Below are 15,280 nucleotides of genomic sequence, written 5' to 3'. Positions count from 1 at the left end.
CATCATGAGGACTTGCAAAGTGCTGAGTGGGAGAAACAGACCCTCTCCACACCTTGTATTTTTAAGATCTGCAATCTGATGCTCATGCTAGATTTCCCTTGCAAGCTGTTCTTTTACCAAGATTCTTCTGGTGACTGTCTCACCTGAAAGTCCAGTTGTAATCATCGGTTACTCTCTCCATTAGGTCAAAATAAGGTCCTGGCGTACTGCAGACGGGCTGGTTCCAGCTGTCTCTGATTCGCATGTAAAGGTTTCTTGTAAAAAAATTTTCAAAGTCTTGATAGAGTGGCACAAAATCCTGTTGTAACAGACATAGAAGGTTAGCTTTGGTCTCTTTTTCTTTGGAGAACTTTATTTGCAATTGAAGGCTTGAGGAAGATGTTGAAGCCTGGAAAATAATCCATCTGGAGATCTTTTATGAGCAAGTACATGAGGAATCAGATGGGTCTCATGAGACTGTGAATCCTCCATCCCTAAGGAAACTGTCCCCAATTCAGAAAGAAAACGATGTGATAAATAAAGGTATGAGCCAGGCTGAATGGTACAGTCTGGTAATCCCAGCTATTTGGGAGGCTGAATCAGGAATACTGACAACTTTAGGGCCTGCTTATGTTATGGAGCAAGTCCAAGGCCTGTTGGGGAAACTCAATAAGACTCTGACAACATAAGCAACTGCTAATGTAACCAGCAGTTACTTTATGGGAAGAGGGACTTCAGAAGTGGCATTAAGGTGAATGAAGTTGTGATGGGAAGGGATGAGGAGGGTACCTTAGGTGAATGCATGTTTTCAGAGTGTGCTTGAGAAGAAAGAGTGGGAAGACAATACCAGGTACATCTCCTTCTCCTTTGCTCAGGACTCTCTTCCCTCCAAGGAAAGTGAAGTCCTTTGTGTGGAGAAGGTCATCATGCCACATGAATATAGGGGGCAGAAGACCCAAGCAGCTTCAGAAGAGCTCAGACTTTTTCCTACAGGAGTCGGGATATAACTGCATAACTGAAGGGAGCTTTCTCATTGTCCCTGTCATTCATTTTGAGCTCTTTATTCTCTTTTCCTCAGGAAATTTCCTGAAAACAAGAGGATGATGGGAAAGTTTTTGTGGATAATCTCTCTTTGTGCTACCGATTTGCCTACTTGTTTTCTGAATTGGTCCATTTTTGGAGAAAATGTAGAGAATATGCATGCTTTGATAGAAGATGGCTGCATACCTGCCACAACCCTTTCTGTCATTTTACCCTTTGGGGCTCAGTGAAAATGACATGATTCCTCAGGGTGATTTTCTGTAGAAAAGAATGTGCATAAATACATACTATTTATAGCATATAAAATTTCAACTTTGTTGGATACATTTGAAATCTCATACCAAAAAATTTTCTCTAAATAGCTCTGATGTAATTCTATATGTTTCTGTTAATGAATCATATCATCTTTTCAAGTTATCATAAGAAAAAAAGACATTTTTGAGATGGCAAGTTTGTATAATTTTGGAAATTTTATTTCCAAACTGTTTTTTCTTTGAACCAATATTTTTTTCAGACTGTTTATTGCTTTATAGATTATCCTATATCCCAATGTGTTACTGATGTCTTTCTATTTAAAATCCTATTTGCAGTGATGCTGTATAAAGTTATTGTCTCCAGTGACAAGGGAAAAGTAAATTTGCAATATTTTTAGATTACCTTTGCAATTAAAGCTTTAGGTTACATGGGGAACATTGCCTGAAATAAAGTATTAGGTGGCCTTAGAAAGGAGAAAACAACTAAAATATTATGTCTATAAAATTAAAGCCAAACTAATTTCAGAAGCTAAACATGGGGCACACAGAGTAGCAAGAATGAAGAGGCTACAGAGATAATGAAAGTCAATTACACATTTGTACTGAGGAAAAGCAGACCCAGAACGTGGATTCTGATCAGCCAGTATCTGCTCTCATTGTCCTATACAATGACTGCTGTGACAGGCTGAAAAAGCTTCTTTCTAAATCATTATGATGCCAAAAAACTAGCCCATGGAGAGATGGCTCAGGAGTTAAAGGAGCTTGTTGCAAAGCCCGATGGCCCAGGTTTGATTACCCAGCACCTACGTAAAGCTAAATGCACAACACGGTATATGCATCTAGAGTTTGTTTTGTTGCACCCATATCTCTTGCTTTTATCTTGCAAATAATAAATTCATGTTAAGGGAAGGATAGAATATGTGTAGATGAATGTAAGTGTATGTCATGTGCACAGCAGGGACAGGTGCACAAAATGATTGCTTTATGTATTATTTCTATAATAGGAAAGAGAAAAACAGGCATCTTGTTAGAGGTTACTCAGTATGGCTTATCATAACCCATCATATAGATTGGGTATGTACTAACTATAACCTAGAGCAGTTCCACATCATCAAAGTCCATCAACCTTTTCTACTAGCACAGATTCTGTCTTGCTGAGTAAACAGATAGGTTTATGTTGTAAAGGATATTTAAACATTGATTTTTCTAATAGCTGGATACATCAGCAATTAAAAACATACATATACAAATATCTGTATATCTATTTCCATAAATTCTGGCATCTCTGCAAGGCTGAAATTTGACTTTACTGATGTTTTTCTAAAACGTTTCAAGAACTTATATGTTTTGAACTTGTTTTCCTGTCGTGTAAGTAATGCTCTGATGGATAGAAGTTTTGTTTTTTATCCAGAAGATATTTTGAACCAAATCTTGAGGTTTATTAGTCCAGCGCCTCTGTGTTCACTAGCTAATCCACTCTGAGACTACTTTCTGCCTACTTCTATGGAGATGTTACTACTTCCTGCTTAGGCCTGGCATGCTTTCTCTGCCATGATGAAACTTCCCCTCCAGACTATAAGCTGAAATAAATTCTTTCCTCCCATCAGCTTCTTCTGGTCAGGTATTTTGTCCTAGCAATGACAAGTTTACACATGGACAAGCATTAAAGGCTTCTGGCTAGAGACAAAATATGACCATATGACCTGGCTTAATCATACAGGTTGTATGTTGAGAGCACACCATAGGCCTGGAAGGTGGAAGCTGTGCATGGTAAGTAAATGAAGATAAGATGGTGATTTGGGCAAAACTAGAGGCAGCAGTGGTGGTATAAAGCAGTCTCATGATGAAATATCGTTTGAACACAGGGCCCATCCATATTTACTGAAAGATTTGACCTAGAGTGCAAGAGAAAGCCAAGAGGCAAGAATGACTTAGATGCTTTTGTCCAGAGCACTTGGTCGACAGAGTCACCATTTACTGATCTGCAAGAGACTATGAAAGGGACAGGCCTGGAGGGATGCTTAAGTGTACAGTTTTGGGTTTGTGAAGGCTGAGGAATTGATTAATAGAATCTAGTGCATGAATTGGCTTAAATAGCAGCTCTTTCATCTCCTCCAGGTAATAGAGTAGAAGACCAAGTACTTGAGCAGAGCTGCAGATAAGTACACTTCTTTCTGCTTTCTCAGTGGAATAAGAAGCAAAATTATTTGCTAAATATTGAAATAATCAAGATGTTCTAGAAGCTTGAGGACCACGGAAAAAGTAAGAGATAGGTACTTAGAAGGTTCAGTAACTAAATGCACTCAGGTGATTGGCAGACAGCACTGGGCTACCTTGAGCTTAGTGATGCTGCATTTAAAGAGAGCTCAATCACTTTAGGCAGTGGTATGTGTCAAGCTACTGGTGTTATCACAGCCACAGAATTAAGATAGAGGGAAGGAGGGAAAATCAGGTGTCAGGCAGTTCTGGGGAATGGAGTGAGCTTAAAATCACGTGACTGTGGCCTCCAGAAATGAAGCAGGACTGAGAAGAAGTGACAGCACTAAGTGTTCAGCACTTAAAGTGAGACATTTGTCTTAAAAATATACACAGCTCCAACTTGTTGGAGTCTCTTTGTATTAGCTGGGTTTCAAAATCTCTCAGGATGAACCAGTGAGAACTGGGATGAACCTGAGAAGGCACTGATAGAAATAAGTAATTTGTGTAACGCAATGTCTTCTCTGAGGGTCATGATGAAATAAAGATTCTTTTGCATAAGGCCTGGGCATGAGATTTCCAAGCTCCCAGATATTACAATGGGAAAGGATCAAGATGTGATCCTGGGACCAGCAGCATTAGCTGCACCTGGGAGCTTGAGTAAAGACCCAGAATTTTGGTGCTGTACTTTCTGTATTTAAACATAAAGCAGCACATGTATGTTCATATAACCCCCAGATAATTTTTGCATACAATAAGGATTGAGAAGCATTGCTCTGAAGCAGTGGCTCACAATGTCATTGACAAGTGTAATCTGGAAGCATTTTAATCAAGATGTCTCTGGGCAAATCCTAGACATGAGTATCTACTAACGCTTCTCAATAATCCCAATTCATTACCAAGGCTATTAATCTCTAGTTTAATATTACTATCTCACACGCTGAAGTCTAATATATTTGGTTCCTAGAGGTGCTCCAAGAAGGTTTCTAGACTCATGTAAGTCCATACAAAAGACCACTGACTATGGTGGCATGTCTGTTATGTGAGAAACCAACTGCCCTCTGATTAGACTTCAGGGAAGTTTTTGGTTTGTGTTGTTGGTAGGCTCAAGTCACACTGAAGATGTCACAAGATCTGCCTGCAAATATGAGCATTTGACTCTAGAGGTCTCACTTTCTATACTCAGTTGCCAATTCTTCAAAATAAACTTGATTTTTAAAAAAGGAATAAATTACAGTTTTCCAACTGTGTCTTCCTTCTCTACTTCCCATCTTGATGAATGACACAACTGATACAGCTACCCAGATGATAAAACTTGAGTAGTCTTTGCTTTGTTAATCTCCCTATTTATTTTTTTTTTTTACTTTTCAAGGTAGGTTTTCACTCTAGCTCAGGCTGACCTGGAATTCATTATGTAGTCTCAGTGTCCTCAAACTCACTGCTATCCTCCTACCTCTGACTCCCAAGTACTGGGATTACAGGTGTGTGCCACCATGCCTAGATCAATCTATTTCTCTAAGTCAGACATACCATCTTTAACTCCATGTGTTAAATACCCCTTGGCTTTATCTATTATCACCAGTCTTCTTGTCTCTACCTTGGCCCCAGCCCACCTAGATACTTTTGTCTATATGTTATCTGTCATTCATTTTAGAGAAAATTATCTGTCTAAATTTACAAATCTATATTCTTCTCCATGAAATCCTTCCATGCTTTTCTCACCATTCTTATGATAAGAGTCCATGGATCATTAAAACCCGTTATAGCCTTAGACTGTGCTGGCCTTTAAGACAGTGTTTCTTCTCCTCACACATCTCCTAGTTACAATACTCTGGCCATTGGGATTTTTTTGTTCCTTGAAAAATATGTTTTCCATTGCCTTTGGATTATCTTGAACCATATCTTCTCACATTAAAGAGACTCCACATACTGTCTTTCCTCACCCTTTGCCTTACTGCTTGCTTTTCAACCTTCAGAACTCAATTTCACTCTCTGTTCCTCCCAGGAGCCTTCCTTGATGATCAGGTTCAGGTTAGACATTTCCTTTGGTTTCTCTAATGTTTTCCACCTAGTTCTCTAGCATATTGTTTAAAAAATCAAATTCTTTTTGAATAGTTAGGTCTTAGAGAGCAGACCCTATGTTTGTCCTGCTTATTCCTTTCCTTTTTTTGTAGGTAGAGTGAGAGCTCTATCCCAGGCTGACCTGGAATTTACCATGTAGTCTCAGGGTGGCCTTGAACTTTCGGTGATCCTCCTATCTCTACCTCCCAAGTGCTGGGATTCAAGGTATGTGCTACCACACCTGGCTTCCCTGGTTATTCTTGTATCCCCACATATATAGCACAGTGTATGGCACAAAATACATGCTCAAAACAAATCTGACTTGCTTGGCTCATGCAGTGCCCCCTTTTTGATAAGGTTCTCTGTGTATCTTTTTTTTTTTTTTTTGAGGTAGGGTCTCACTCTAGCCCAGGATGACCTGGAATTCACTATGGAGTCTTAGGGTAGCCTTGAACTCTTAGTGATCCTCCTTCCTCTGCCTCCCAGTGCTGGGATTAAAGGTGTGTACCATCACCGCAGCCTTTTCTGTGTATCTTTACTTATTTGGCAAACTTGTGCTTACAATTACAGCAGTAAGATCATGGTTTCCTGAGTCCTTAAAGGAGTTACATGGCACAGACCTTTGAGACCCACATCATTCTCTTCTCCACTATTACATTTTAGCATATAAATTTCTTGTGAGTCTGTTTAAATGGTAACTTCAAATTCCCTAATGGCAGTATCTGTCTTTTCTAAGAATATTAGTACCTGGGATACAGAAAGAGCACATACTCATATATTTGCTAAAGGTAAGAGGGAGTGTAATAATGAATCTGGGTCTGAGTTTCTTCTAAAGGTGATATACTTGGCTGAAAGAAATTCTGACAGAAATAATTCCATATGAGTTGCTTATGGGTATGTGGCTATAACTTTATTTTAATGATCAAGCACAACTTGATAAGTTATAGGTTTTGTGGTTTTCTTGTTACATTGAGGTTCATGCCTTACTTAAGTCCTTTGCTTAGATGTGTTCAAAGCTCCAGGACCCTTGCCAATATTGTATTATTCCAAAGCAAATTTTATGGACAAGAGAGATTAATAACACCATAAATTTTTTCAATCAATTTAGAAAACATATTAACACAGAGCTCTGTCTTCTAGGTTATCCTCCAGTTGACTACAGGATCAAGATAACATAGAGTTCTAGATTGATAACTACCAAAAGTAGCTAGGTAAGTGGGTTAAAATGGGTAGTTTTGTGTCCCATGAGACATTTGGAGGTTTCTGAAAGAAATTTTGATTGTCACAGTATATGTGACAGTACTAATGGCTAATCTAATGCACCAAGGCCAAGGATGCTGAGAAATTCACACAGTGCTTATGGAAGCCTTATATACCAAAGAATTATACAGTATGGTATATCAGTAGTACAGAAGTTGAGAGGTCCTGACCTTGATGAAGGAAAACTGCCACACTCTTCTATTTTATAATTCAACACAGATAATATTGCTCCAAGGAGATCAAAGCACAGTCTCACTCAGGCACCTTTGCTTTATGTTTTGGTGTTTTAATCAAGAAAATGATCATTTAATAGCTAATGTGATCCTTATGTAAGTTAAACATTATAATGTATAGGCAAGCTTAATCTGATAATTGTTGTTGGATACATGTTTGTAAAATTTAAAAAAACACACAAAAACAAGGTTGCCAACACAGTATATGGGGCTTACAGGGTACAGATGAATGGTGCATAGGAATATCATGTTCTGCATTTGTATTTTTTTGTTTGTGTTTTTGTGTTTATGGTGTTTTTATATATGTGTAGTCACATGTGTGTGCAGGTATGTGATCACGCATGTATAGTGGAAGCCAGAGGTTGATGTCTGGTGTCTCTAATTCCACTTGTTTTTACAGAGACAGGCTCCCTCACTTGAGCCCAAAACTCACCGATTCTGCAAGCTTAGCTAGCTAGCTTGTCCTCGTCTTTACCTTCTGAGTCCTGGGATTCAGGTGAGCTGCCACTCCCACCATTTATGTGGGTTTGAAACTTCAGTCCTCATGCTTACATGGCAAGGGATTTATCCACTGAGTACCCCCAGCTCTGTATCACTCTTTTTTGAGAATACTTTAGAGAAAGATAGACATTGAGAAAGATCTGGGAAGACCCACATACATACTTTTTGTTCTTCTCGCTCTACAGCTGCATTACATTTTTCTATTCCCCACTTCCTCATAAAGTCTCTGAGATAGCCAAATAGGGTTCCAATTCCATATCCCATGTAAGTTAGGAACAAAACATGCCTAGGCGCTTCATCGTAGGATCGGACATCAGGTTTATAATCAAAATGTGGCTTCCCATTCTGCTGAAGATACAAAAGGAAATCCAAGATTAGCAAGTCTCTTACAAATATATGACACCTATACTGTACTCTTTGTTATTCTTATTTATTTCAGAGAGAGGGAGAGAGAGTAGATGCACCAGGACCTCTTGCCAGTGCAATTGAATTCTGGGTGCATATGCCACTTTGTACTGTGGAATAAAACCTGGACTATGAAGGTTTGCAAGCAAATGCCTTTAACTGCTGAGCCATCGCTCTAGCACATATGTTCAACTTTTGACCTTTAGATTTCAAAAAGCACATTCAACCTTATAAAAGCTCTTAGGCAAAAAAAGAGAAAACCAATAATTAAAGAAGATAACTGGAAATTTAGCTTTTATTTCACAACCTATCACAAAATAATTGGATGAAGAAAAAGTTCTCAGCAGATGCTCAAACCTTTGGGTGAAACATTCATGAGGAACAATGTATTTTTAGATGCTGAAGCACAACTCTGTCACTTCCTCACAAACCTGGGATCACTGCCTTAACCAGGTAGTCATAGTACATGATAAGAACAGCCGGTTACCCACTGATCTTCCTGTGAGGCAATAATCAAGGCACAGTATCACTTATGAAGCACATCCTGAATTTTCCTATTTTCTATTTCTACTTTTGTATAATAAAAAATAGGTCTTCTTTCCCTTTAGTGTATCAACATTACCATTGAAGGTAGGCATTTATCATCAAACAACCTTGGTGATTAGTTGATTTATATATAGTAGCTTGATTACAATATAGTAGCTGGATTATTATAGTAGCTTTATATGTAGCAGCTTGATCTGCTGCACAGTTTGTTCAGTGATTAGTGGATAAAATATCTCCAATACTAATCTTCTAAAATTAATAAATCTAAATCTTCATTATGCTGATCAATATAAGTCAAATTTTCAGATGCTTCATTTTTCAATATTATATTGAAAAATTGTTTTGACCACTCTGATTGCATAGCTTTTAATGATTTGAAAGAAAAACATTAAATGTCTACTGATATTTAATATATTAATTAATCTTAACATATTTATTTTGATATATAATATTGAATCATATTACTAAATATATTATTTTTGACATTCTTATAGTCTTTTTCATCAGCATTTCCAACACAGTCTTCCAGAGCATTTCATGTTCATTTCCTTCATATTGTTTAAAATGCATAATTTTTTTTGAATCTGTAAGTATTTTAATTCCTGCCAGGTTTGCTCAAACCACAAACAAAGCAGGTTAAAAAAACCTGTGGAGGAATATTTTTATTTCTATAGCACTTGATCTTAAAAAATTTTTTAAAGTCTTTTTAAGATGACCTCTACAACTTTAAATGTCAGAAATATCAGAAAATATTATGAAGATTATTAAAATTGTTTCATTATTTCTGGTTTCTTTCATAAATACTCAGTATTGAAATTGATGGATAGTCTAGTGTATCTTCTTCCAAAGCTTCCTGAAAAATCTAAAACAATGGAAATATGTGTTGCATAATATGAGTTAAAGGTAAGCTTGAGGTTACAAACTTGCCTAATATTTACTGGGTGCTTGCAATGAACAGGTAATGTGGCCATAAAATATGAAAAGGAATTACTCATGAATTATTGACCTCCCTCTCTGTTCTCTCACCAATCATGAGTTATGCTCACCTCACTATTTTACTGCTAACCTTTCGGCTCTCCTCCTTGACTCTTTTCTGCATTTGACTTTGGACTGTATTTGTCTTCAGCATCTTCTGTCATCTTCTGACTCAGTTGAGATCTACTTTAACATCATGTGGATACATAATTGGCTTGCTGAGATTTGTCCAAAATTCAGCAAGCAGGAGTGGGATCCACACTTAGATGAAAAGATGAAACTTTGAAACTGGGTAGGTATGAGTGAGTCCAAAGAGAGGAAAATAAAAGGCATACTTGGTGAAGAAGCTTATCTGTTCAGGAGGAACAAGGGAGGCTGCTCACTGGAAGGAGGACACTAAGTCCACAGGACATGTCACCTTGTCAAGGTGGAGATGGAAATTACTTACAGCAGCTAAGGATAGGAAAAGAGGGAGGTCCTGACTAATGAAGGGTCTGGGGATAAAGAACCATGTGGCCCAGTTTATGCTGTGGTTGAAGATGATTGTGATAAAAATAAAAATCACAAACAGGGAACACAAAAGACTTAGAAGAGTTTTGGGACAAAGTGCTTTTACAGACACTGTACGTAAAGGGTAAGTAGAGGTTGACCCAATGTAGATAACTTTAGAGCCTTGATTTAACTTGATTACAAATTAGTTTTTTTTTTTTTTGGCTGACATGGAGAATGGTTTAATTAAGCAGATGCATGTGAAGAAATGAACATCAAGGATGTTCAAGGTCAGTCCATGAGGACCAGCCAGTATTTCTTTCATCCAGTATTTCTTTCCTTTCATACTTATATATCCATATCTTGACTCTACATGCAGCCAAATCAAGTAGAACATTTCCCTTGAAATCCAGGGCCTTTTCTGCTTGAATTGGCTCTGAAGTGAACTCTGTACATAACAGATATAGACCCAATTCTCAGTTGCTCTACAGGCTGAGTCTATATTTCTATTGGTTTTGCCCCTCTGACTTGTTTTGAAGGAAATAACAGTGGAGAAATTTTTAGCAATGCCGATCAGTTTGAACCAATATCTTCTTCCATCTCTCTTTGGGTTGTATATATTTGTACATAATGTAATATAATTTAAATTTTATTTTATAGACGGAAAATGGGAGACCTTCACAGAGAGCAAAACTCTCTGGAAATGAGTAGCTCTTTCTTAATAGATGGAGTAGTCCTGTACTTAAAATAGAAGTCAGATACACCTCTCAGGAAGCATTTTTCAATATGAGATTGGACAGTTGTTTTCAATATTAGATGTTGTCCTATTCAAGCAAATGAAGAACATCTTGCTGAATACATTCATACTAGTTAAACATATATTGATGCAAACACAGTTTTGTGTCTATGATACACATTGGCTTGGTGTACATTCTCTTTTACATTTTTGAAAATGAAAGATTCTGAGTCACCTTGCCTACAGTGCCTTGACATTTGGATATGATGACACTGTAGGACTTGTTTTCTACTTGAACTATGAAATAAACAGGAGGTTGTGATGTCTTGAGAGGATCCATTCTTACAGATGATTTCTCGTTTATTCCATTTGGTGAGCATTAATACTGGTTATTTTGCACTGTTCTAGGCTAACATGAAAGAGGATATGAAATCAACAAGTACAACCTCTTTTTCTGATAATCAGTAGTTCTATGGTATGTGTGTGGCGGATACTAATCACCATACTATGGAGCAAAATGTATTACCAAAAGATGAGCATATAAAGATCACAAGGGGTTCTTATCGCATTGAGTGATCAGAAGTGGCTTTCTGAAGTAGGCTCACTAATAGGCCAGCATTGATGGGAGGTAGAGCATAAGGGTAGAGAAGACATGGAAATAATTCAGGCTGCCTAAGTTTAAATCCTGATACCTTTCACTAACTGAATGTGTAATCTTGTGCAAGTCCCTTAATTTGTTTGGGTCTCAAATGTTTCAAGTATAAAATGCAGTTAATAAAGTTTGTCTTGGAAATTAAATTGTATAACATATAGCGAGTAGCTGTTGTATGATACTTATAATGAGTGAAGTCCTTACTTTAGAGTTAAAAAATATGGAGTGTGTTTGGAACTTGAGAAAAAAAATATCTAACAGATTAAGGTTAATCAAGGAGAAAAGTTATAGAACAAGGTGTTTTAAGGAAGTGGAGTGAAGGGTGCATGTGACCATTCTAACAAAAATGATGGAGCCATTTGCTTTGAAGAACTGTCACCTCATACCCTATTCTGATCTAGGTCCTTGGGGTATGACAAAAAGAGAATATGAAGAAAAGGGGAAAAAATCTCTGTGATAGAGTTCTTGCTTCACAAACACAAGGCCCCAGGTTTGACCCCCAACACATTCAACATCCAAAAGGGAAGAAAACCTAAAATCAAGCCAATTCTATATATTCTCCACCCATTTTCAAGTACATTTGCTTTTAAAAGAGGCAGTCCATGTAATGTGACACACTCCATTTTGCATCTGGGTTAGTCTTAGAGAGCAAGCAAGTTGAGGCTTCCTCCTTGGTCACTCAAGGTCAGTGAGTATGGTGATAAGATTTGCTTTGGGATGATGAACTGTCAAAGGAAATCCAGAGTGCTGGAGAAAAGGCAAAGGGCATGGTCCTCTCTGAAGTGGAGCACAGAGTTTTCTGTATTATGATCAAGAGTCAGCACGGGGGCTGGAGAGATGGCTTAGCAGTTAAGCGCTTGCCTGTGAAGCCTAAGGACCCCGGTTCGAGGCTCGGTTCCCCAGGTCCCACGTTAGCCAGATGCACAAGGGGGCGCATGCATCTGGAATTCGTTTGCAGAGGCTGGAAGCCCTGGCACGCCCATTCTCTCTCTCTCCCTCTATCGGTCTTTCTCTCTGTGTCTGTCGCTCTCAAATAAATAAATAAAAAAAAATTTAAAAAAAAAGAGTCAGCATGGATGCTCTTTTGTGTGAGAACAAAATCTTTTAGATACTGGTGCTTGAGGAATTGCTGTCTCCATACATTGTAGCTGTTGATTATGAGCAGGGAAATAGAGCTACTGTGAGTGATGTGGAGTAAGAGACTTACTCCAAATATTATTTTGCATTTAATATGGGACCTGGTTACAAACATCTAGGAAGGAGACCATTTTCCTAATGGTGGCATGAAGACTTCCATAGACCTTTTCACAATGAAAAAAATATGATTGGTAAAAGTAACAACAAAATAAAGCTCTTTAAAGTATTTAAAAATTATAAGGGAATATAGCAAAGGAAGAAACATTTTTCAAGACAATTTAAGTATTCTTAAAAACCTGTGAGAATCTATGGCAATAAGCCATAAGCACTACTTTCATCCATTTTCTTACCAGCTAGCTCAGAGTGAAAAAATTTTGCTCTGGGTAAAGGAAAAAGATGGGACTTCTCTGCTCCAGTCCAGAGCTATGGCATTCCCCTGAGAGGCCAAGCTGTCAGCATTTCTTATCATGCTTCATCTCTGTCTTAAAGATGCTAAATTCCATGCAAATGTGGCTGAGATACAGGAGCTCTCTCCTCTGAACACACTCAGGGTTGAGGCTGCTCTACAGTGGATAGGTAAGGAATACAGCAGCCCCACTTGTTCTTATTCCAGCTCACTAGGAGGATATGGTTTCCATGGTAGAAGGGGAGAACCAAGAACACCCAACCTTGGTTCCTAAAGCCTTGCTCAAGTTCACATCTAGGGAAGCAGGTAGTACCTACCCCTAGCTCTGAAGCAAGGGCTTATTGGCTTTGCTGAGAAGGAAAGTTTGATCATAAAATGCAAAATTCAAAGAATTCTCTAAGGAAATGGATTTTATTTTGAGGCAAGAACAGGTTAATTTAATGTTATAGGATATTCTTTAAAACAATAAGGATTTCAGTAGTGTACAATTTAGAAGAGATTGGTTGCTCTACAAAGTAAAAAATTACACTATAGACAATAGTCAGTTTGTATGTAAGAACTACATGAAATAGACGCCTGGCAATTGTATCCAAGTCCAGGGTCATGAATTTGACTGGATTAGATTGGGAAGCAGTGTATGCCCCATGGCAGTAAGAGAACCCATGAAGCAATGATCCAGTAAACCATGGAGACTAGCAGATGGGAACCTTGCATGACTAGGAAGGATGACAGCAAGGGAGCTTTCTGTAATCACTGCCCATTCTAGCATACATAAAACGCTGCTATCTGTAAGCAGCAGTGTTAGTGGCTTCACATCTTGAGATAATGAGATGTTATATAAATAGCTCAGCCACATCTCTAAGTTAGCAAATGCAAACATACACACACAGACACACACACACACACACACACACACACACACACACACACGTCCTTTGCTTGGGTTAATATTATTTAAATGCTCAGTCCTAAAAGTATGAGAAGTGGTGTTGGGGAGATGACAGTCAGTAAAGTGCTTGCTGCACAAGCTTGAGGACCTGAATTTGAATTTCCAGTACCCATGTAAAACTTAGGTATGGCAGTGTGCACTTGTAATCCATGGGGAAGTAGAGGCAGGAGGATCCCTGGGACCTACTATGCAGCTAGTCTAGCTGAATGAGTAAGCTCTGGGATCAGTGAGAGACCCTGACTGAAAAATAAGGCGGATAGTGATTGGGGAATACACTTAACATCAATCTCTGGATTCCATAGGCACGTGTACACATGTTCATGCACATGTGTGCATATATACATGTGAATGTGTATATCATATATACATATACACACCATACAAACATACAGACACAAATACAAACCCGCTAGACAAGCAAAGAAATAGGAAAACATACTTAAACAAAGGGGAAAGGCGAGTTGGCAAAAGAAACTGCTTGTGAGACTGACCTAGATGTTGGACTTAATAAGGATTTAAAGAGCTGGACATGGTGGTGTGTGTTTTTAATCCTAGCATGGAAGAGGCAGAGGTAGGAGGATTGCTATGAGTTTGAGGAAAGGCTGAGACTACATTGTGAATTCTATGTCAGCTTGGGCTAGAGTGAGACCCTAACTTGAAAAACCAAAAACTCCACCAAATATGGTCCAGGGGACAATGAGCAATGCTGCACGTACTCCACACGGGAGGTACACATCTGGAGCTTGTGGTAGCTGAAGGCTGTGGTGTGCCCATTCTCTCCCTCCTTCTGCCTTTCTCTGTCTAGCTCTCAAAATAAAGTTCAAAAATGTTGGTTGAGAAACTCAATGGTATATTTAAGTCGAAAGACAAAAGAATCAGAGAACATTAAGATAAATAAAGTTTATACAAGCTAAAAATCAAAAGCTCAGAGATAAAGATAAAGAAGAAATGATTAGGGCCTTTAGAAAAAAATGTGTACTGAGTACACAAATATACACACCTAATAAGAAAGGAAGAAAGAGAGAAGACAGAAAAAATAGTAAACTATTTTGAGAAATATTGACTGAAAATTCTCAAATCTGATGATAAACATTAAATGATATTTGTATGCTTGATGTTATTTAAAATATGATAAAACAAACAGGTTTATGAGGAGAAATATGACAGATAAACATGAAGATGAAGAGAAAATAATCCATCACTTCCCAGTGAGCACAGGGAGACTGAAAGCTTTCCTCTCTCTATAGCAGTGGAGGCCAGAGGGTTTGAGGTAACATACCATGCAGACATTAGGAATCAGGCGTAATAAAGCTATTCTTCAACCATGAAAGCAGATGGCTGGAAAGATGGCTCAGTGATTAAAGGCACTTACTTGCAAAGTCCGAAGGCCTGGGTTTGATTCCCCAGTACCTATGTAAAACCTAATGTACTAAGTGGCACATGCCTCTGAAGTTTGTTTG

General features: G+C 38.2%; 1 protein-coding gene across 2 annotated transcripts in view; it reads right to left on the bottom strand.

The window, feature by feature from the left end:
• Nucleotides 1–15,280, bottom strand: part of Sptlc3 (serine palmitoyltransferase long chain base subunit 3) — a 125,654-nt gene that overhangs the window by 87,886 nt on the left and 22,488 nt on the right. Inside the window, exons 2-3 of one of the 2 annotated variants that reach the window (XM_004661452.3) lie at nt 7,688–7,873; nt 144–298 (exon numbers count right to left, since the gene is read on the bottom strand). In XM_004661452.3, coding sequence (XP_004661509.3) covers nt 144–298; nt 7,688–7,873 — 341 coding nt within the window. The remainder of the gene's footprint in view (nt 1–143; nt 299–7,687; nt 7,874–15,280) is intronic. The other variant, XM_045157132.1, reaches the window with a different exon arrangement.

Source organism: Jaculus jaculus, chromosome 8 (assembly GCF_020740685.1).
Source record: "Jaculus jaculus isolate mJacJac1 chromosome 8, mJacJac1.mat.Y.cur, whole genome shotgun sequence".
NCBI classification, from domain to species: Eukaryota; Metazoa; Chordata; class Mammalia; order Rodentia; family Dipodidae; genus Jaculus; species Jaculus jaculus.
This window is presented reverse-complemented; position numbering and strand designations above follow the sequence as displayed.